General features: G+C 40.9%; 1 protein-coding gene across 1 annotated transcript; it reads left to right on the forward strand.

Moving 5' to 3' along the window:
- The first annotated feature begins 735 nt into the window (after nucleotides 1-735).
- LOC145438007 (uncharacterized) lies at nucleotides 736-23,324 on the forward strand. Its single transcript, XM_080315373.1, has 3 exons — nucleotides 736-16,466; nucleotides 17,992-18,052; nucleotides 20,364-23,324. Exons 1-3 carry the CDS (start codon nucleotides 14,587-14,589, stop codon nucleotides 21,693-21,695), a joined length of 3,273 nt encoding a protein of 1,090 aa, XP_080171499.1. The 5' UTR covers nucleotides 736-14,586; the 3' UTR covers nucleotides 21,696-23,324.
- Nucleotides 23,325-23,957: the final 633 nt, after the last annotated feature.

Genomic DNA, 23,957 nt, shown 5'->3' on the forward strand with positions numbered 1-23,957 from the left:
AAATAATCATCACATTTATAACTATTTCAATAGAAATGTTGTTGTACTTGATATATATTAATTATAAGATATAGACGCCATGTGAGCGGAAAATATATAATGTTATCATAAAAGCTATCATGTTATAATTTTGTGGCTACTATGAATATTGTGAATTTATAACAGATTGATAATAGAGATTGATCTGATATCACAGCATTTGGGGTTCAGCATAGTGTAGCCCAATTATGCTCCTGATAAGTGGGTTATAAGGTCAATGGTCAATTACCTTCGAATATTAGAGCAGAAAAATAACAATATAAATATATTAATGAATGTGTCATAGGTATAGAAATGTCGGAACGCCGAACAACCTATTGTTGTTACATCTTAGAGCGTACCACTACGGCACTCAGTACCTTTAAGTGGCCTTGGTAACATGATTTAGCAACCCAAGATATAACTAATAGATCGCCTATGGTTGCCATAACTACTTGCTTAGTAAGCGAAATACCAAGCTGCGACCTTCTGGTCTATTACTATTCCCATGACTCCGTGTCCACTCGGGTCATTTTCCTTTGGCCATCGAGTCAGCCCGAGTCCGAGTAATTCTTATAAAGGTCGCGTCCAAGTCTAACTCACAAATTTCAGTCACGAATCGTCTAAGCATAGTGCTGTAAATGACTATCGTCTAAGGGTCAGGGCTTGTCATTATGAATTGGAAATGTGGCGAAATAGTAAATCTTCTACTGCATGGACGCTAGGGTTGTCCAAAATTTGGAAAATCTCAAAAAGTCTCCGTGATTGTGTCTCATTCTATAGATTATTGATAAAAAAAAAACAATAAGCCTGAAAGAAGCTTACAGGAAAGCCGTTAAGATTTCGGTCAAAGCGTTTGAAAGTAACTGCTCAAGAATGGGCGTGCCACTGACCATAGAACGGCGAGAAGACTAGTAATCAAATAACCACGGCTCTTGATTGGCTAATCGGCTATGCTTCAATGACCACGGCAGCAGCAGCTTGCTGATCAGGTGTTCAAGAAGTCTGCTACCGGCGGGAATTCTGAGTGCGCATTGTCAGTAGTTTGGCAGGTGATGATTTAAGATTAATTCAGGACATGTTGAGGTACGAAATACATGATGAGCAAACAACACCTGCTTCACAGAAGCTTTTACAGCATGACTGCTTCATTGTGAAGGAAACGGCTGAAGCCTACATGTCGTGTTTTCATCGAGAGAAAGCAAAGGCGCTTATTCAAATGTTGAGCGAATTCACCGTTTCAGTACGGATCCACCATCAGTGAATACAAATATATAAAGCTTAACAATGACACTATACTTTGTGTGATCTTATTGGATCCAAGTTGTAGTATATAGTGAAATATTGAAGGTTCTAGGGATCGACTGAATCGGCCGGTTATGCTTGGCAGTAACACTTACAGAAAATTGAATTCACTTATAAGAGTTGTCAAAGTCCTTAATGATGCTGCAGAAAAGAGGTTTAAGGTAAGCACAGGCTATGCTGGATACTATATGCAGCATAGTCTGTGCTTTTCTTTACATCTCTTTTCTGCGGGATCAATAAGGACTTTGACATACCATATCCAGCACAGCCTGTGCGAGTGTGCGTACATCACCACCTCTTTTCTGCGTTATCATCAAGGACTTTAACAACGCCTACAAGTGCATTCATTTTGTTGTAAGCATCTGATAAGGGCCAAGCATAACCGGCTGATTCCGCCGATCCCTAGAGCATTCAAAACGTCACCTATATACTACAGCTTCAGCCCAATAAGATCACACAACGTATAGTGTCATCGTTAAGCTTTATATATTTGTATTCACTGATGGTCAGGCCTGTTTATTTTTGGATTTCTCCAAAAATAACTTAGGTTTGGATGTTTTCAAATTTTATTTTTGGAGAATCTCCAAAAATAAGAAATGAAGGTGTTTTTAGCCCTAATACTACATAGAAAACTTCACCGAAAGTATGTTATTATCATGTATTCATGTTCTTCAACACATCGACATCATCAGTGATTTTGATCTAACTTTCTAATACTTTCGTCACAAAGTCTTTGGCCTGGAGAATGCCCTCCAAATAAAAATCAGTGGGTGACGCCCGGTAGAGACCTTTCTCCCAGTTGGTTTTCGAGAAATCGGCTTCGACCGTCGCAGTTGTGGGAAACATCGAGCCATGTGGGTCCGAAGAACTGACGCTCGTCAATAATGCTCTTGAAAGTGACGTCCATTTGGTATCGGACAGACATGGATTGGAATTGGTCTTCGATATTCTTTATCTACTCAGGTGTCCACTTGTTCGACAGCCCACCCCGGTGTTTGTCGATCAATTCACTGAGCTGCAAATAAAGTAGCTTACATATATGTATCACTGTTGTTTATATTATTAGAATCTAAAAGAGCAAGAAGTGTTTGTTCTGTCCTGCCTACGAGGTTGCACCACTTGGTGTGGTAGACAGGGCAGAACCCTTTCATTGTCGGCAACTTCAATTTTCTTTATGCCGTCGATGAGCCCTGCTATAAGGCTCCTGGCTGCCTCGAACGTGGACTGCTTCTCTTCTTCGTCGATATTCTCGAGAAGGTCGAGGACTGCACAGTGCACACTCTGATCCTCCACGAAATTGCGTGACTCTGTGAACTTGAGAGCCTAGCACCTTCTGACCAAAGGAACTTCCTTGCCGCGGGTGTCATTGTCCAAGTCCTCAGCTGGGCACCGAGCTCGAAGGCGTTCGACCAGACGATGGAGCTCATCCTCGATGCTCCACGATCAGATGGCGAAGTCCCTGAATCTTTGTGACGGTGGTGCTCACCTCTGTGGCCATGCGCTCGAGGACGATTAGTTGGATCCACTACTGCAGCGGAGGGATGCACAGGCCAGACTTCTATCGTTTATAACCCCGAGGAGTTTGGCACGGTGTCTAGTCAACCAAGTGGTCATCTTCTTAATTGACAACCAACATGTGTCTACAAACTTGGGGCACATACTTTTCTTTTCCTGGATCAAGTCCTGTTGCCGATGGAGGTAACCATTCAGTCCCACCATAGTGTAGACGAAGTTATTGTTGTAGAGGTGGCGGTATTTGGCCTGCGTTACAAGGTCCCGCCGGCACCACACTCGCACGATTTCATACCATGCCGCCTCTTCAACCCTTGTCGTGTCGCCTCTGATCCTTCCAGTGAGTGGAAGTACTTTTAGCGTTTCGGAGACCCCCTCCCGCTCACACATGCTGTTTTCGTGTGTGTTTGTGAGTTTCCTGGTTGTTTCAACAGTATTTACACTGCTCTGACTCGTGCATTTCACTAAAAAACTTGAAAAAACATCATCCAAAAAAAGCTTATTTTTGGATGTTTTCAAATCTTATTTTTGGAGAATCTCCAAAAATAAAACCCAATATCCAAAAATAAACAGGCCTGCTGATGGTGGATCCGTACTGAAACGGTGAATTCGCTCAACACTTGCATAAGCGCCTTTGCTTTCTCTTGATGAAAACACGACATGTAGGCTTCAGCCGTTTCCTTCACAATGAAGCAGTCATGCTGTAAAAGCTTCTGTGAAGCAGGTGTTGTTTGTTCATCATGTATTTCGTACCTCAACATGTCCTGAATTAATCTTAAATCATCACCTGCCAAACTACTGACAATGCGCACTCAGAATCCCCGCCGGTAGCAGACTTCTTGAACACCTGATCAGCAAGCTGCTGCTGCCGTGGTCATTGAAGCATAGCCGATTAGCCAATCAAGAGCCGTAGTTATTTGATTACTAGTCTTCTCGCCGTTCTATGGTCAGTGGCACGCCCATTCTTGAGCAGCTACTTTCAAACGCTTTGACCGAAATCTTAACGGCTTTCCTGTAAGCTTCTTTCAGGCTAATTGTTGTTTTTTATCAATAATCTATAGAATGAGACACCATCACGGAGACTTTATGAGATTTTCCAAATTTTGGACAACCCTAATGGACGCGTATAGTGAAGTTTGATGAATAGTTTCAGGCTTTCGGGGCAAATTAAGAGAGAATTTCCACTTTAAAACTTGAAAAGATATATGTGGCACTTACTTATTGTAAAATTAATGAAAATCTCAAATGTCGTCGCGGGCCGCACAAAATGATCTGGCGGGCCGCGTGTTTGAGACCTCTCTGGGCTAGAGAGTGACATTTAGATGGTGGGGTTTTTAACGTGAATAATTATCTTCATGATGGCATCCATGTGATTTTATGGCAGTCAGTCTGCTGAGTCGAGGTAAAATTGCCTTGTCCAGATGAACGTGCTGCCGCCGAGAATCGTTTACAGTCTTTCGCGCCGAAAGTCGTAGACTTAACCGTCCACACCAACTCGAATAATATTCCTCTCTTTGACAATATCGACAGAAGAAGCGTTTCGGAGTAGAACCAAGCATCTTGTCGTGCTACCTTGTTGTGCTCATTGCCCACTACCACCAGACGCAGGCTACTCTAGCAACTAAGAATACAATGCGCTGCACGAAAACACCTTACAGCAGCTATACCGGCCATCCGCAAATCCGGGCCGAAAAAGCACTTCGTCAGCCCACCCCTAAAACGGTGGTCTTGCTCCCCCACAGGGCGTTAAGCAAAACTTCCGGGGCATCGCCCACGAACCCCACAGTTGGGTGGTTGTTTTCGTCTGTACTTTTGATCACATTCGTTCTAATCAATGTAAGCAGAGAGTTTATGTAGCTTAATCGTGCCAATAGCGAAAATTTTCGATCATTGATGACTGAATCAGTTTTCTCACTGCCGAATTTTGGCACACCTTTCCGAGTCCCATGTTAGCCTTAACTTCATTATGTGTTGGTGTGTTGTGGCGCGGTAATGGCTGACGCCGAGATGCCTATTTCTATAAATCAAGCGTATTTCTTGGTGAAGAGTGCCTAATAAGCAACACATTTAGTGACACTATATCGCGCAAAGCACGAAACGAAATTAAAATATGTTGGAATATAAAAATACGCTATGACTTATGTTTATTCGCAAAATAATTTGGGGGCCCTGTCAAGCTCGGTCCTCTCCAATTGGGCGGTTTGGGGTGCCCCAGTTACGTTCCTGCACAAAATGAATGAATCGAAAACGAATGGTCGCGCAAACTGCGCTGTTTAGCGATGAGTCAGCTTGCATATGTTCTGTACTTATCGCTCACATGTCGTCGAATGACACTCCTTGAACTTCAAGTCAAATCGAACATGTTTCCAGCCGTAATGTTAGGTCACGAAGTTCTGCATCGGTTTAAAATTTGATGTTTCATTCATTTTATCAAGGGACAAGCCTTCAACATTGCATCTTGAAGTTAAGGTATCAAATCGTAACATACCTGGCAGACCGGCGGTTGAGAACCACTGCTCTAACTACAACCTCGTCTGAAATTGAGGATGGTGTGAAAATTTTTAGGAAGCAGCCATTTTCCTCTGGAAGCCATTTTAATCAAAGCTGAGCTTACACTATTCTCCTGTGTTGTGCTTGCCATTCTAGCTTATCGCTGCGGTGTCAAAGTCACGCATCATAGCTTCTTAACCCTTTGCGACCGTACGCCAACTTGCAGTAACTTGACCACCGTGCTTTGTTAGACACCGTTTTTCATAATATCGACTGCCAACAAATCATTAACCTGCAGTTTCAATGCAGTGGCTTTCTGAGGTAAACGGAACACTACAAAAACTTTTCTCACACTGTAACTAGTGACCACGTCCACATCATATATAGAGCGCAGTGCCGTTTTAATAGAAGTGAACTCTGATTTGAAATGAACTGAATCTGATTCAATATCCAATCTAATTTGAAAAAAAACTGTATAGCTCTAACTAATTTTAATTCTAGTCTAATTTGGATAAAACTGTGTAGGGCTATATAGTTATAATTCTTATTTAAGTTGGAATTACTGGAAATTTGCTAGTTGTCCGACTCTGGTACTGTGAAACAATGAGGCCTTGGCACTGAGTTTCAGTTACCATTACTTGGTAACAATGTAACTGCACGAAGTCGACTGTTGTCCTTGAAGACGAATTCAGGATTGCGCAATTTCAAATTGGAAATGCCCATCTCATATCATTTTTAGCACGGTGTAGCCTAATGACTAATCGCTCAGATATCTTTTAGGAAACGGCTGGAGCCCGGAGTATCTTAAAGGCTTGACCACCGCCGAACCCCAGAAACTGACTTAATCGAACCCAGGTCAGGAAGCACTGCTCTAGGTTTCTGATCAAATCCTGTCATTTTGGCGTCATAATCGGACTTGTGCAAACTACTGGAGTTTCAAAACGCGCAACTAGAACTGAAACTAGAACTACTCGCTTTCCAAATTCGTCACTGCAACTAGTACTAGAAATACTCACTTTCCAAAACTCGTAACTATAAATAAAACTTGAACGAACGACCATTAAATCCAGAACTTGCTGGATTCAATTCAGAAGCAATTCTTAATTTTTTTACAGTAATTGAAATGGCTTTCAAAATGATGTAGAACTGGGAGGGATTTCGACCCCCAAGCCCACCCCTGGCTACGCCACTGTTAGCAGTGACTGCAAAAACAGCGATATCACGATTCACGTCAAACGGTAACACGTGTTTCCCAGTGGTCCAAACGAAATCGTGTTCTTTCTGATTAGCTAGAACTACAACTACTCATGTTTTTAAAATTCGTTACTAGAACTACTAAAATACTAGTACGTCGACCGTCAATTTCATCAGACGGTGCCAGTGCACTTATTCAGGTGGGCAACCTTTTTGCTATTCACGGCCGCATTTCGATTACGTTTGTAGCCTACAGCCGCATTCCAGTGCATAAGCAATAATGAACTAACTTGGCGCCAAATACCCATGTAAAACTGCCATGTCCATTTCCGGTGAACTCCGGACTAATCTACTTTCTCATACCGGCTTACTACACGCACCGCAATCGCAAGTGGCCCTGTTTTGTATAGTTACTGGTCCAGACGATGGCTGCGCCAAGCGCGAAATTTTTTTCAAATTCACGAATGTATTTTGTCATTATTATTAGCAAATTCTCATATTACAATCAAATATTCATCGTTCATCAGCCCATGTGATAAGAGTCACTGGTGGAGTTAATGAAGGTGTAGTGTCTTCGTAAATTTAGGGCAAGTTATGCATGATGAATGATGATACTTAGCAGCGCCCACAGTCGCACAGACCTCTGACAAAGTACTTCCACCTTTTCGGATCACTCAATAGGACTTACTCAGCTTCAAAGAAGAAATTACGTCATCTTGTTTCCCTGCGAACATGTCACAAATACGTCTACGAATGGTATCATTTGACACGAGATTCATTTTCAATTTCCGTAGCTTTGGTCACATGAAATATTTTACAATTCTAGTGCAAGCCGGGGAATAATTTTCTCCGCTTCCGTGTGAGGATTTGGATTTTTAGCGATTACATCTGCCGATGTGCGTAACCAAAATAAACTGATGCTACCTTGGTAAAATTGAAATAAGTTCAATCAGTACAGCAGGAGGCCTGCTGGCTACGCGTTTGGTCAATAGTATCGTAATTTTGTCACCATATACACGTGACAGGCGATATTGAACGCTTGCGAGTTGTTTCATTTGCCAATTCTGATGCACTATGACGTTAACCCTTTATGACGTCATCGATCCCGCATACCTAGGAAAAATTAGAGTTCAGCGCCTATGAATGTGGAAACTAGGATTCTCAGGCACTGTCCACTCTGTATACAGTGTGTGCTAAAATCTTCAAGTTTAGTCCTGCTGTCGATTGTAGCCAGTGTTGATATCAATTCACCACCTTTGGCTCCTTTTCTATACACAACAATATGACCATCACCAATAAGTGTTTCTGGCGAACATGTTGAAATTTAATGTGTTCATAATGGGTTTAGGGCGGACATGGACAACTAGAAAACATTTCACAAAACAGAGTAGAATCTGTATTTGAGCCAGTGATGGGATCAAGTCTCTGCCTTCGAGTCATCTCGAGTCATTGCAAATTTTGACTCGAGTCAAGTCAATCGCTTTTAGAAGGTGACTCGAGTTAAGTCACTCGGTTTTTGGAGGTTACTCGAGTCAAGTCAAGTCACGATTCAAGTCAAATTGAATTTTCGAAGTATGAGTGATGATGAAAAGTCATTACATTTAGCTGACTGTGTGAAAGGCAGATTAATTGACCAAAAAGACCATTTATCTTGAATCAAATAACAAACATAAAGTTAACTATCGCCCATCCACACACAGAACTGCTAAAATACGCGAGTAACTGTATAGCTACATGTTACACAGTCTGTTATTATCAGCCAAAATATAGGATCGAATACGAAGCCTCGAGAAGTTGAAACAAATTGATATTGTACAATACACTACTCGGCTACATATCCGTGAGAATTTAAAAGCATAAACTATATACATTTGATTTAAATTATACAAGAAAGTTGGTAACGGTGAGCACTGCGTAATGTAAGCACTTGAGCGGTCTAAGAAACAGAGATGCGTTCCAATTAGATCAGTGGTTCTCAAGCTTTTTGTCTTCGCGGACCCCTTTCAGACTGCCACGGACCCTCGTGGACCCCCTACCCCGATTTTTAGTTCAAATTTACCTCAAATATCGTGGAACCGTCATCTATCATTTGCAAATATTAACTGTAGGCCAGTAATAAAGATAAAGAAAATGGGTTTTCCATAAATAATATCATACTATTGATGTACAAATGAGAGGACTTTCTGTTGCAAATTCTGTAGCTGCATTTCTTGGAATACGCTGTCGTGCTTGAAAATCCACACCGTCGATTTTGACATGAACAAGTGCAGAAAATCCATTTCCACAACGTCAGGTGGTGGCGAATGTAATAATTAACCGTAGCCCTTTAGAAGACAATTTTTGGTATGATATACCGTAATTTTTCCAAGTATAGCACGCCCCCATGTATATTACGCACCCCTAAAATAGCATGTAAATTCTGGGAAAAAGCCTGTACCCATGTATAGTGCACACCCTGCATTTCAGTACATGAATAGTTCCGATTTCGTATACGATGTCATTCTGTTTTGCGATGTCACTCTTGTTGAACTACCATTACACAACGATCGCTAATCAGTATACAATAAGCGGGATTGTCTTTAAACGATAATAGATAGCAGCCAAAGCCTGCGAGGCGGGCGGCGCGATAGTTTAGACTAGCGACACGACATCTTGAGCACAAGGAGACCTCTCACAGATGCGATTGCTAATCATTATACAATTAACGGTATTGTCTCTAAACCAGTGGTTCCAAACCTTTTTCGGTGGAAGGGCCAAATTCAGAATTTCCGAGTACGGTCGGGGCCGCACGAATACCATGGCAACGAAATGAACTCAAAATAGTCACCAAAATATGAAAATTGGCATTGTTTCGATCATTCGCTTGACGCCATTGGCCATTGTGTTGCCGTGCTCCCGATGTTCAGAACAATCAACCTTTGGTGGCTATTTCGGAGTAGTTTATTGCCCTGGCGAGATTTCAATTCGTTTTTTGGAATCAGTGCAACACTTGCTTTCGATAAACACCGGCATATCAAATTATTCGGACGCTTCAGTCGCGAGCTATAGGACTACCAATTATGCTGCCTTTTGCCGGTTAAGCAGTACGCATCTCGGCGTATTCAATCGTGAGTCACTTGTTCCACATCTATCCGTAAATTTAGTTATCAATACCCAGGGCCGTAACAGCACTTCGTCAGGCCCCCCCGAAACGTTGCTCTTGCTCCCCCCACATAGGGTGATAAACCGATTTTCGAAGCCCCCCCAGACCCCCCTCAGGCTAAACGTCTGTTTACCGCTATTTATCATCTAAATCGGGTGTCCGTTTTAGGCAGCTACTCTCGACTAATCGCGCCAGGCGCGAAAAATTTCTATAATTCATGATTGAATCGGTCAATATAATCGGGAATTGCCTATATAATGGTATCAATTTTTATCCTTTCTCTGCTCACGTAATCAGATTGACCGGTTGAGCCGAGTGAGTTGTGTTTGAAAAGGTAGGACCACTCAATAATAATTAAACATCTTCGGGCGTATACCCGTTGGCAGGAACGAAACAGCACTTTGTTAGGCCCCCCAAAACACTTAGATCTTGAGCACCCATAGGGTGATAAACCGACTCCCCGCACCGTTGTTCGCTTCTGCCACGAAATCAGGATCACCGTTTAGTGAGCCAGCGAGCAGCGCGAAAATTTTCAATAATTCAAACTATAATAGGTCGATAAGATCGGGAATTGCATATATCTTGCTATCAATTACCTGTCCTCTGTTCTCACGTAACCAGACTTACTGGTAGAGCTGAGTGAGGTGTCTTGGAAACTGTAGGATCCGTAAACAATAATTAAACACTTCGTTACATGATGTTATTTCGTGACCTCCAGTCTGCTATATCAAAAAATATAGAATCCCCCAAATGTACTAAACTAAAAGATGCACACGATTTCAAATAGATAGTTCTTCACTGGGATATAATTTTTCCCTGCGGAATGGTAGCCTATTTGTCTCGTGAGGTTCAGATTGCCAAGACAGGAATATTCGGCGCCAGTCATTTAGGCGCATATGGTCAATTATACCTATATGTATTTTGTGTATACATAACGAAGTTTTCGGTCAGCGTAAGGGCAGTCCTTTTTAGTGAAGGTTTTCTCGCTGCCGATCGTTCTGGCACACTTCTTGGAGTCGCATGTTACATGGCCTAAAACTTTATAGGTCTACGTGCGTCGTGGGACGGTAATGGCCAACGCCGATATGCCTACTTCTATAAATCTTGCGTATTTGATCTTGGTGGAAGAGTACCCAATAATGAAGGTACTCGGAAACTTGAAATCGCGCTTGAATTTTTGAAACAGTTGCATAAAATTTTATAAAATACTCTATAATTTATGCTAATTCACTAATTAATTTTAAGCTACCTTCTAGCTTAAAATACGCAAGGGACTTAGGGTACCTATATCTATACCAATATCTATAGGTAGCCCCTACTGCTCGTTCAACTGGAAAATTAGGACACATTGCATTGAAACAGCAGTGACGTAACGTTAGCAGTCTAGTCACAACTTTCCTGCAATCCTAATTGAAAACTCCAGACTTCAAGCCAAGCAAGAGTATTTTATAAATATATTTTTTTCATAAATCGATTTCTCAATATTTTTGTGGGGGCAGCATGAAGGCTAGCTGGGGGCCGCATGCGGCCCTCGGGGCCGCGGTTGTTGGGAATCACTGCTTTAAACGATAGTAGATAGCAGCCAAAGCCTGCGAGGCCGGCGGCGAGTTAGTTTAGGCCAACGAACCGACATCTTGCGCGCGATGCCTATTACAGATGCGATTGCGCCTAGGCTAACGGTTATGTCCAGCAGATCTGTTGGAGATGCGATTATATCTTGCGCTAATGGCCTCTTGTATATGTATAAATTGCATATGCGATTGTTCGGGCCTGTCGTTAACGCTATGAATTGGTGAGAATCGCCGCGCGCCAGTGTCTATTAATGACCTAATTTCACTCGTGTACAAACGGCAACCAACTCAGCAGGAGATCGCGTGCTTGTGCACACGACTCTCGTTAATTGGCAACACGCTTCCCACTAATTGGCAGCGCGTTTACACTCTATAATACAAATTACTACTTGCGATGGCTGAAAGTGGTGCACGATTGGAAACAAACAGGAAGATAGGTGTGATTTCAAGTTTTTTATCGGAAGAGATTTTTTTTCAAGGCTTGTACCCATTTATAATACGCACACCCTATTTTAAGCAGAAAATCGTGAAAATTTTGCGCATTATACATCGAAAATTACGGTATATGGCAAAATTTCATCTAAGGCGGTCATTACGTTTATGTCAGTCCCGAAGTTTGAACAGTTATGAAGCGAAGCGAAACTACCTCGTGATCTCTCTAATTAAAAAAATAAAAATTTGGTTTTCAACGATTTTGCAAATTTGGAGGATTCACGGACCCGTGGCTGAGAACCACTGTATTGGATTAACCCAGTGGTTCTCAACCTTTTCTGTCTTCGCGGACCCCTTAAGTTTTCGTTCAAATTTATCTCAATTATCGTGCAACGGTGATATGACTTGCGCAAAATTTAACTGTACAATAGTGATAAACAGCAACAAAATGGCTTATCTTAAAAACATTATCATACATTATGTAGAAATTGCAGTGTTTACCAGCAACAAAATGACTTATAAATAATAACATTCATTATGTAGAAATTGCATTGATTTTGTTATTTCAAACCGAATTTTGCAGGTGCATTCATTGAAATAAGTGGTCGTGTCTTGAAAACTCGTGCTTTTGATTTGATATGAACGAGTGCTGCAAATCCATTTCCTTGAAGATAGGTGACAGGGAATGTAATATTAACATGTAACGCTTTCGACGACACCGTAAGGCTTCAAAATTGAGAACCATATTGTTGAATGATCGTGCGGCTTAGCCATTCCTATCTAGCAGTTCATTTTGAAGTGATTCTTGAATAGAGGGTTAATCTATGTTTATTACAGAACAAAATGGTTCGAAAATGTCCATTTCTTGCGACTGCTCATGCTCAATAGTTTGCTGAGACTGGCAACTTGTAAAAATTTCAAAGTAACCGGATTGACCTTAGTACTCTAAGTTTATACTTCATCACAAACCCTGTCTATTTATCAATTAAAATGAATATGTATAGTAGAATATTTCATTTCCGACGGCCATTTTTGTAATGCGAGTCGTAAAGTTTTACTAGTTAGGAAGCGATTCTGTCTCGTGATTTACCTTATTAAAAAGATACAAATTAGTATAACAATCATTTTGCAAATTTGGAGGTCTCGCGGACCCCAAAATGCTTCGTGACCCCCGGTTGAGAACCACTGTATCAACCTATACTACTACTGCGACCACATAAACTTGATCATTTTGTTTGTGGTCAATTTATTTATGACGTAACAATGGAGGATCGGTGAAACCTACCTTCAGTGACTGACTGGTCGCTCTCACAAGTGACATCAGCGTATCGCGAACATTCCGAACTATCCCATGGTACATCGTTTATTTGATGAATCGAAATTGTCTCGTAAATTTTGCTTCGAGTCACGAGTCAACCCGACAAGATAGCGTAATGGTGAACCGTCCGGCTTCTGTATCGGTAGGTCCCGGGTTCGATCGCGGCCGGGTCAGATATAAGAGCTGATTAGGGATTAGTAGATTAGATAGCATGGATGGGTGGTGCAAGACTAGGAATGCCGTAAAAGGCTGTATCGTCACCTTCCTTGTCCAGCGGCATACGGTATGTACATCGTGTACTCATGCACAGATCGTGAGTGCCTATCATGAGTCAGTGTATATGCCACAAAAACATCAAGGACAAACATGAACTATGTCATTTACTCTACAATCCACATTTCTGAAGTGCTGAGTCAAGTCAAGTCATACGAAAAACTTGACTAAAGTCGGACTCGAGTCAAGTCGTTAATCCAGTAATTTTAGAAATTATACTAAAACTATATTACCGGCATGTTGCTCTAATTAGTGTCATTAAATAACTATAATTATCTAGCTGTACATGTGCGGTTAAGGGATTTGGTATCGTAGGATTGGGTTTAGTTTAGGAGTTGGGGCCACTGAACCACTCATGAAAGCCATAAATGTTGACACAGTCACGTGGAACCGTGATTAGTGATTGTCATGTTGTTGTGCATTTGTTAATCGCGTGTTTCAAGCTGTGTTCAATGAAAAGGGATACATAATCTTAAGAGATGGGATGTCATAGACCTGAATTTATGAATTGGGTCCAATTCACGTTAATTATTTAGATGTCAATTAATTATGCACTGAGTCAACTTACTTTTATGATTGGTAGTCTTGCAGTAATGTGTATTAAGACAGCTTATGTTGTGCCATAGCCGTTGTGGTGACGTGGGGCTTCTGACAGGAACGACTAGCTACAAACTAGCAGGAAAATGTTTCTTTTCAACCTACATAAAAAGTAGAAGTAGCGCCATTAATGTGTATATTATTACTGAGCAAATTACTTCAAGGCATAGGATAGGCTAGTCATTGAATCTGCTCAATGTTCATGGTCACCACAGGTACATCTTTTGATGGTTTTTGGATAATTTCTGCAATTCATTTGTAAATATGCACTGAAGTGCGCCATTGTGACTCAGTGTTGGTTTTTTCTCGTGTTATGAATGATTTTTTACTGAAATGATCGAAAATTTATATAACAATAGTTCTCTTGAGGATATAAGACTACATTACAATGTAATATAATGATTTTTACACTCTCATTGATGAAGTCATCATTTCCATGCTGTTGATAGTATTGTATGTTGTACTCTATCCCATTATGGTTTTTGCCGTGTCTACAATCTTATAATGCTCTTTCTTTAAAATATTGCCACACCTTCATGCCTTGCAGATGTGGCGATACTATAAATGAACTAAGTTTATATGCTGAAATGCTGAAATTCTGTGAGCCTTTTCTTTAGTGCCACGAAGAAAAGCAAGCTGCGGATCTAGTATCAACTATTGATCACGACTTGAAACAACGACGATTCGATATATATTGGAAAGCATTTGCCACGAATAGTAACCTCGAATGTCATATGGATATGCATAGTGGAATAAAAAATCCTGAATGTGATGTGTGTGGGAAAGCATTCACTAAGAAGCCTTACCTCAATAGTCATATGGATATGCATGCTGGCATCAAAAATCATACATGTGCTATATGTGGAAAAGCATTCTCTCAGAAGGGTCACCTCAATCTTCATATGGATATGCATGCTGGAATCAAACATGTTTGTGATATATGTGGTAAAGCATTCACTCAGAAGCGCACCCTCAATTTGCATATGGATAAGCATGCTGGAATCAAAAATCATGTTTGTGATGTATGTGGTAAAGCATTCACCCGGAAGGACGCCCTGAAGTTGCATACGGATAAGCATGCTGGAATCAAAAATCATGAATGTGATGTGTGTGGGAAAGCATTCACTAAGAAGTCTTACCTCAAGAGTCATATGGATATGCATGCTGGCATCAAAAATCATGTTTGTGATATATGTGGTAAAGCATTCACTCAGAAGGGTACCCTCAATTTACATATGGATAAGCATACTGGGATCAGAAATCATACATGTGCTATATGTGGTAAAGCATTCACTGAGAAGGGTACCCTCAAGCTTCATCTTGATAAGCATGCTGGTATCAAAAATCATGTTTGTGATTTATGTGGGAAAGCATTTACCGAGAAGGGTACCCTCAAGCTTCATCTGGATAAGCATGCTGGCATCAAGTATCATGTTTGTGATATATGCGGGAAAGCATTTACTGTGAAGGGCAGCCTCAAGGAACATATGGATATGCATGCTGGCATCAAAAATCATGTTTGCGATATATGTGGTAAAGCATTCACTCAGAAGGGTACCCGCAATTTGCATATGGATAAGCATGCTGGAATCAAAAATCATACTTGTGCTATATGTGATAAAGCATTTACTGTGAAGGGCCACCTCAAGGAACATATGGACAGGCATGCTGGCATCAAAAATCATGTTTGTGATATATGTGGGAAAGCATTGACCAAGAAGAGTCAGCTCAAGCTTCATATGGATATGCATACTGGCATCAAAAATCATGTTTGTGATATATGTGGGAAAGCATTTACCAAGAAGAGTCAGCTCAAGCTTCATCTGGATAAGCATGCTGGCATCAAAAATCATGTTTGTGATATATGTGGAAAAGCATTTACCGAGAAGGGTACCCTCACGCTTCATCTGGATAAGCATGCTGGCATCAAGAATCATGTTTGTGATATATGCGGGAAAGCATTTACTGTGAAGGGCCACCTCAAGGAACATATGAATATGCATGCTGGCATCAAAAATCATGTTTGTGATATATGTGGTAAAGCATTCACTCAGAAAGGTGCCCTCAATTTGCATATGGATAAGCATGCTGGAATCAAAAATCATACTTGTGCTATATGTGATAAAGCATTTACTGTGAAGGGCCGCCTCAAGGAACATATGGATATGCATGCTGACATCAAAAATCATGTTTGTGATATATGCGGAAAAGCATTCATTCAAAAAGGCCACTTCAAGGAACATATGAATATGCATGCTGGCATCAAAAATCATGTTTGTGATATATGTGGTAAAGCATTCACTCAGAAAGGTGCCCTCAATTTGCATATGGATAAGCACGCTGGAATCAAAAATCATACTTGTGCTATATGTGATAAAGCATTTACTGTGAAGGGCCGCCTCAAGGAACATATGGATATGCATGCTGACATCAAAAATCATGTTTGTGATATATGCGGAAAAGCATTCATTCAAAAAGGCCACTTCAAGGAACATATGGATATGCATGCTGGCATCAAAAATCATAAATGTGACATATGTCGAAAAGCATTTACTGTGAAGAGCAACCTCAAGCATCATATGGATAATGCATGCTGGCACCGAAATTCACTATTGTGATATACCCTAATTTTCCATTTACAGGCTTATACACCCCCTTGTATAATATACACCCTGAAAATGGTATGTAGATTCTGGAAATAAGCTTGTACCCATGTGTAATATCCACCCTGCACTCACAGCACATGAATAGTACATGCGTAAATAGCGAATATACAAGTTTCTCGTATTGACGAACTTGCGCGTATGATAAGTTACCAGCGATGATTATGTTTTAGTATTACTGGAAATCGATTACGCACCCATTGTAATCTGCTCGCAGCGATTCGATTTCATTCTGTTTTGCGATGTCACTGCTAAGCGATCATGAGATAACGATCCCTAATCGTTATACACTTAACGGTATTGTCTCTAAACGATAGCAGCCAAAGCCTGCGAGGCTTGTGACGCAATAATTCAGGCCAGCGACGATATTTTGCGCAAGATCACTATCACAAATGTGATTGCTCGGGCCAACCATTAGGTCGATATCGTGCGCACCATGCCTGTTGGGGATGCGACTGTTCAGGCCTGTCGATGACGCGTAATTGTCCAGGTCCAAGCACGCAGCTCGCTAATCGGCAGCGCGTAACACTGATAATACAAATTACTGGGCACGATGGCTGAATGTGATGCGGGATTGATAACAAGCATGTAGAAAGGTGTGATTTGAAGTTTTATTTCGAGGGATATTTTTTCATGCGTAATGCGCATCCCCCTATTACAACGGTCAGATAATCTTACTCGTGTTTGTGACTTCAATCACATAAACAAAACTAAATACAGCTGAAAGAGAGACAGCAAGGTATCTTGACCTTAATCACCAAAGCGAAAGTGCATGCAGATCATATTACAGCACGGGTCAGATCTCTCCATTTTACGCTCGAATACGAACACTCGAATGGTGAGGATACGCAACTGAATTATAGTCTGTTGCCATTTGTATCAATTGTTCATCTTGTTTTTGAACACGATCTGGATTAATTTTCTTTAAATCAATATGATATCTACTGTCTGAAAAAGATGTTGTAGTATTTTTGGTGTTTAGAGATGGTAAAGACCAATCAATGTTCGAGCTTGTGCGATTACATCACGCGAATAACAGTGGCCCGACGCAGGCTTAGGATCGCAATCAAAATGCATTCTTGAATGCGTTTGCGGTTTAAAAGTGACAATTGCGAATTGTCCAGATCACGACTATATCTTCTCGTAAGTACATCGAACAGAGATATAGCACTATCACGCACCACGAGTCATGGAGCGGCCTGATTTTCGTAGCCTCCAATGTTATTACTACTGGCCAAGCGCGTTGAAACAGGTTAATCAGCAGATGCGTCAGAGGCCTGAGACACGAAAAGAAATTTGATCAATACATGATTGATTCCACATATAACATTTGATTAGTACGATCTGTTTTGGTACCGTAGAGGGATGTGATATCTCCAACGATACAAGCCTAGGTCACGTGCTTGTTAGAACACGCAATGGTGAGATCTTCGGCGGCAATGTAACATGATCCACTAATTGCTCCCTCTGTCACAGACGAGAGAGGAATAGGAGGAGAAGGGGTATCACCGTATTGTTCCGTGAAAACGCTCATTGGGCATGTAATCACGAATGAGCATTGAGTAATTTATACTAAGATAATAACAGCGAGAGTTGAGCTGGGAACGGGGAACATTGGACACCTATTACCCTCCCTCCCCCTGAATACGCACCTGGTCGTATGGATCTGCATGCTGGTATCAAAAATCATACCATAATTTTGAAACGTTCTGAAATTGCCAACATCAAACATCATGTCCATATGGATTAACATGTTTAGTTCGAAAGTCATGCATGGTCCTGGTCAGGTGATGAAAGGTCTGAAGATTTCGAAATGACCTCCAGTACCGGTATTAAAACTCATTTGGGCCTAGAACATGTTGTTATAATCAATCACAAATCTGCTAATGTAGGAAGGCATACTTGGTGACTTATCGAATCTCAAAGAGTTGCAAATTCATAGAGATGCCGGAATACGTTTATTTCAGTCTGGAGCTGGACATGATCGAGTACATGAGTGATTCGAGTCGTGTGTGATGTAGCTACCTCGCTGCTAGCAGTGCCAAGTCATGGCCCTGAAGAGTGAACGTATTACTACGTTTCTCTGGTTATCATACTGTATTAGCCCACATATTGTTCATGTATATTTTACGATACTCGTGCAACGTATTGCATTAACACTGGTCACTATGAAAGAGAAAGCTATTGTTCTACGTTTTTGATTATTGATGTACATTTGTTGACAGTCGTTGTACATTTCATGAATATCGTTGTGATCGGTTTTCGTTTAGATTTTGGGGGTTCCAGTTCCATGAGCAGAATATAATTTATATATTAATAATCAGTACTGCGGCAGCTTCTCATTGATACCCGTTTTAGCGCTCGACAAGCCGGCCAAAAATGCTCGTAAAATTGCCTTTGGACAAATAGAAAGTATGACGTAAACCAAATGCAGTCAGCCGTCCAATCTCGCTGTGCCCACACCATTTAGGACACCATGCTTTCACCCCTAATGGGGTGGGCTGGATCCAGATTAAGAAACCTGCCTTTCACAAACGCTCTTCTCGCTTGTAACGCGATCCTGTTAACACAACACCATGAACGAAATACACTATTTGGCAGGCCGTGATATTTTTGGCATATGCCAAAAATTGCTTATTTGTGGCATTTTCAAATTTTTATTTTGGGCAGTTTTGGCATGTGGCTCCTGAAATGCCAAAAATAACACGGCCTGACTATGTCCCTTACTCTACAATCCACATTTTTGAAGTGCTGAGTCAAGTCAAGTAATACGAAAAAGTTGACTAAACTCTGACTTGAGTCAAAACATGAATCGAGTCATCCCAACACTGATTAGAGCGGACAAATATTTCAGAAATTAGACTAAAATTATATTACCGGCATGTTGCTCTAATTAGTGTCAATAAATAACTATAATTATCTAGCTGTACATGTGCGGTTAAGGGATTTGGTATCGTAGGATTGGGTTTAGTTTGGGCCACTGAACCACTCATGAAAGCCATAAATGTTGGCACAGTCACGTGGAACCGTGATTAGTGATGGTCATGTTGTTGTGCATTTGTTAATCGCGTGTTACAAGCTATGTTCAATGAAAAGGGATACATAATCTTAAGAGATAAATTTTCATAGACCAAAATTTATGAATTGGGTGCAATTCACGTTAATTATTCAGATGTCAATTAATTATGCACTGAGTCAACTTACTTTTATGATTGTTAATCTTGCAGTAATGTGTATTAAGACAGCTTATGATGTGCCATAGCCGTTGTGGTGACGTGGGGCTTCTGACAGGAACGACAAGCTACAAACTAGCAGGAAAATGTTTCTTTTCAACCTACATAAAAAGTAGAAGTAGCGCCGTTAATGTGTAAATTATTACTAAGCAATTTACTTCAAGGCGTAGGATAGGCTATTCATTGAATCTGCTCAATGTTCATGGTCACCACATGTACATCTTTTAATGGTTTTTGGATAATTTCTGCAATTCATTTGTAAATATGCTCCGAAGTGCGCTATTGTCACTTAGTGTTGGGTTTTTTCTCGTGTTATGAATGATTTGTTTGTAAAATGATCTAAACTTTATGTAAAAATAGTTCTCTTGAGGATGTAAGACTACATTACTATGTAGTATAATGATTTTTACACTCTCATTGATGAAGTCATTTCCATGCTGTTGATAGTTTTGTATGTTGTACTCTATCCCATTATGGTGATTGCTCTGTCTACAATCTTATAATGCTCTTTCTTTAAGATATTTCCACACTTTCATGCATTGCAGATGTGGCGATACTATAAATGAACTAAGTTTATATGCTGAAATGCTGAAATTCTGTGAGCCTTTTCTTTAGTGCCATAAAGAAAAGCATGTTGTGGATCTAGTATCAACTATTGAGCACGACTTGAAAGAACGACGATTCGATATATATTGGAAAGCATTTACGACGAATAGTAACCTCAAGCGTCATATGGATATGCATATTGGAATAAAACATCCTGAATTTAATGTGTGTGGGAAAGCATTCACTAAGAAGCCTTACCTCAAGAGTGATATGGATATGCATGCTGGCATCAAAAATCATACATGTGCTATATGTGGAAAAGCATTCTCTCAGAAGGGTCACCTCAATCTTCATATGGATATGCATGCTGGATTCAAACATCATGTTTGTGATATATGTGGTAATGCATTCACTCAGAAGGGCGCCCTGAAGTTGCATATGGATAAGCATGCTGGAATCAAAAATCATACTTGTGCTATATGTGGTAAAGCATTCACTGAGAAGGGTACCCTCAACCGTCATATGGATATGCATGCTGGCATCAAAAATCATAGTTGTGCTATATGTGGTAAAGCATTCACAGAAAAGGGTACCCTCAACCGTCATATGGATATCCATGCTGGCATCAAAAATCATGTTTGTGATATATGTGGTAAAGCATTCACTCAGAAGGGTACCCTCAATTTGCATATGGAAAAGCATGCTGGAATCAAAAATCATACTTGTGCGATATGTGGTAAAGCATTCACTGAGAAGGCTACCCTCAAGCTTCATCTGGGTAGGCATGCTGGCATCAAAAGTCATATTTGTGATATATGTGGGAAAGCATTTACCGAGAAGGGTCACTTCAAGCTTCATATGAATATGCATGCTGGCATTAAAAATCATGTTTGTGATATATGCGGGAAAGCATTCACTGTGAAGGGCCACCTCAAGAAACATATGGATATGCATACTGGCATCAAAAATCATGTTTGTGATATATGTGGTAAAGCATTCACTCAGAAGGATACCCTCAATTTGCATATGGATAAGCATGCTGGAATCAAAAATCATACTTGTGCTATATGTGATAAAGCATTCACTGAGAAATCTACCCTCAAGCTTCATCTGGATAGGCATGCTGGCATCAAAAAGCATGTTTGTGATATATGTGGGAAAGCATTTACCGAGAAGGGTCAGCTCAAGCTTCATATGGACATGCATACTGGCATCAAAAATCATGTTTGTGATATATGCGGGAAAGCATTCATTCAAAAAGGCCACTTCAAGGAACATATGGATATGCATGGAGGCATCAAAAATCATGAATGTGACATATGTCAAAAAGTATTTACTGTGAAGAGCAACCTCATGCATCATATGTATAATGCATGCTGGCACCAAAATTCACTGTTGTGATATACTGTAATTTTCCATTTGTAGGCTAATAAAACCCCTTGTATAATATGCACCCTGAAAATGGCATGTAGATTCTGGAGATAAGCTTGTACCCATGTATAGTATGCACCTCATATTGACAAACTTGCATTGAAGTTGTTGAAGTCTGCTCGCAGCGATTCGATGTCATTCTGTTTTGCGATGTCACTGCTAAACAGTCATGACATAACGATCGCTAATCAATATACACTTAACGGTATTGTCTCTAAACGATTGTAGATAGCAGCCAAAGCCTGTGAGGCTTGTGACGCGATAATTCAGGCCAGCGACGATATTTTGCGCAAGATCCCTATCACAGATGTGATTGCTCTAGCCAACGATTGGGTCTATTCTATATCGTGCGCTCCATGCCTGTTGTAGATGCGATTGTTCTGGCCTGTCTATGACGCGACAATTGTCCAGGTCCACGCACACAGCACCACGCTCCTCGCTAATTGGCAGCGCGCAACACTGATAATACGAATAACTGGGCGCGATGGCTGAATGTGATGCGGGATTGTTAACAAACATGTAGAAAGGTGTGATTTCAAGTTTTATTTTGAGGGAGATTTTTTCATGCGTAATGAGCATCCCCCTATTACAACAGTCAGATAATATTCTCGTGTTTGTGACTTCAATCACATAAACAAAACTAAGTACAACTAAATACAACCTGTAAGCTAAGATAACAGCAGAAAGAGAGACAGTGAGGTATCTTGACCTTGATCACCAAAGCGAAAGTGCGAGCAGATCATATTACAGCTCGGGTCAGATCTCTCCATTTAACGCTCAAGTACGAACACTCGGACAGTGAGGATACGCAACTGAATTATACTCGGTTGCCATTTGTATCAATTGTTCAGTTTGTTTTCGAACATGATCTGGATTAATTTTCTTTAAATCAATATGATATGGTGATATCTACTGTCTGAAAAAGATGGGGTCGTATTTTTGGTGTTTGGAACTGGTAAAGACCAATCAACGCTCGAGCTTGTGCGATTACATCACGCGAATAACATTGGTCCGGCGCAGGCTTAGGCTCGCAATCAAAATGCATTTCTGAATGCGTTTGCGGTTAAAAAGTGACAATAACTTCTCGTAATTACATCGAACGGAGATGTAGCACTATCACGTGCCACGAGTCATGGAGCGGCCTAATTTCCGTAGCCTCCGATGTTTTTACTACTGGCCAAGCGCCTTGAAACCGGTTAATCAGCAGATGCGTCCGAGGCCTGAGACATGAAAAGAAATTTGATCAATACATGATAGATTCCACATAGAACATTTGATTAGTACAATCTGTTTTGGTACTGTAGAGGGATCTACTATCTCCAATGATACAAGCCTAGGTCACGTGCTTGTTAGAACACGCGATGGCGAGATCTTCGGCGGTAATGTAACATGATACACTAATTACTCCCTCTGTCACAGACGAGAGAGGAATAGGAGGAAAAGGGGTATCACCGTATTGTTCCGTGAAAACGCTCATTGGGCATCTAATCACGAATGAGCATTGAGTAATTTATACTAATATAATAATAACAGCGAGATAGATTTTGGATTCAAGAGGAGGGAGAGTTGAGCTGGGAACGGGGAACATTGGACACCAATTACCCCCTCCCCCTGACTACTGCGGACCAGATATGTCGTCTTTTAACCTACTTGTTGTAACCTGAGTCCCACGTAATGTGTGGCTGGGTAGATATACTTAGCTCTTTTCGTAGTAGACGCACGTCCCTGCGTTAGTCCTTGATCTGACAACTTCAATGTGAATGCAACGACAGTATTGCCCCATATAGATATATTGGTCGAATATGTATGGAATATACAGTAGGATATCGCATATGAGTCTAGTTTGTAGTTGAAATGCGCGAGGTGATAAATGGTAAGTCACGTGGTAGCGAGAAGAAAGATATAAGTCACGTGATATACAGATATGAGAGAGAAGGGGCCAGAGCACCACAATACGCACCTGGTCGTATGGTTCTGCATGCTGGTATCAAAAATCATACCGTAAATTTGAAACGTTATGAAATTGCCAACATCAAGCATCATGTCCATATGGATTAACACAGGCCCGGCCAACCCGTGGCCCGCGGGCCACATGTGGCCCGCGAGAAGGATTTGAGTGGCCCGCGAGATAATTTCCAAAATTTCTAATATCATCAAAAAATGGAGTGCATAGATTTTGAGCTTGCAAGGCCAACCAAAAATTTGATTAGTCTGGCCGCAATACTTGAGATG

Source organism: Botryllus schlosseri, chromosome 1 (assembly GCF_051294905.1).
Source record: "Botryllus schlosseri isolate E-star chromosome 1, Bs_hap1, whole genome shotgun sequence".
Taxonomy (NCBI): domain Eukaryota; kingdom Metazoa; phylum Chordata; class Ascidiacea; order Stolidobranchia; family Styelidae; genus Botryllus; species Botryllus schlosseri.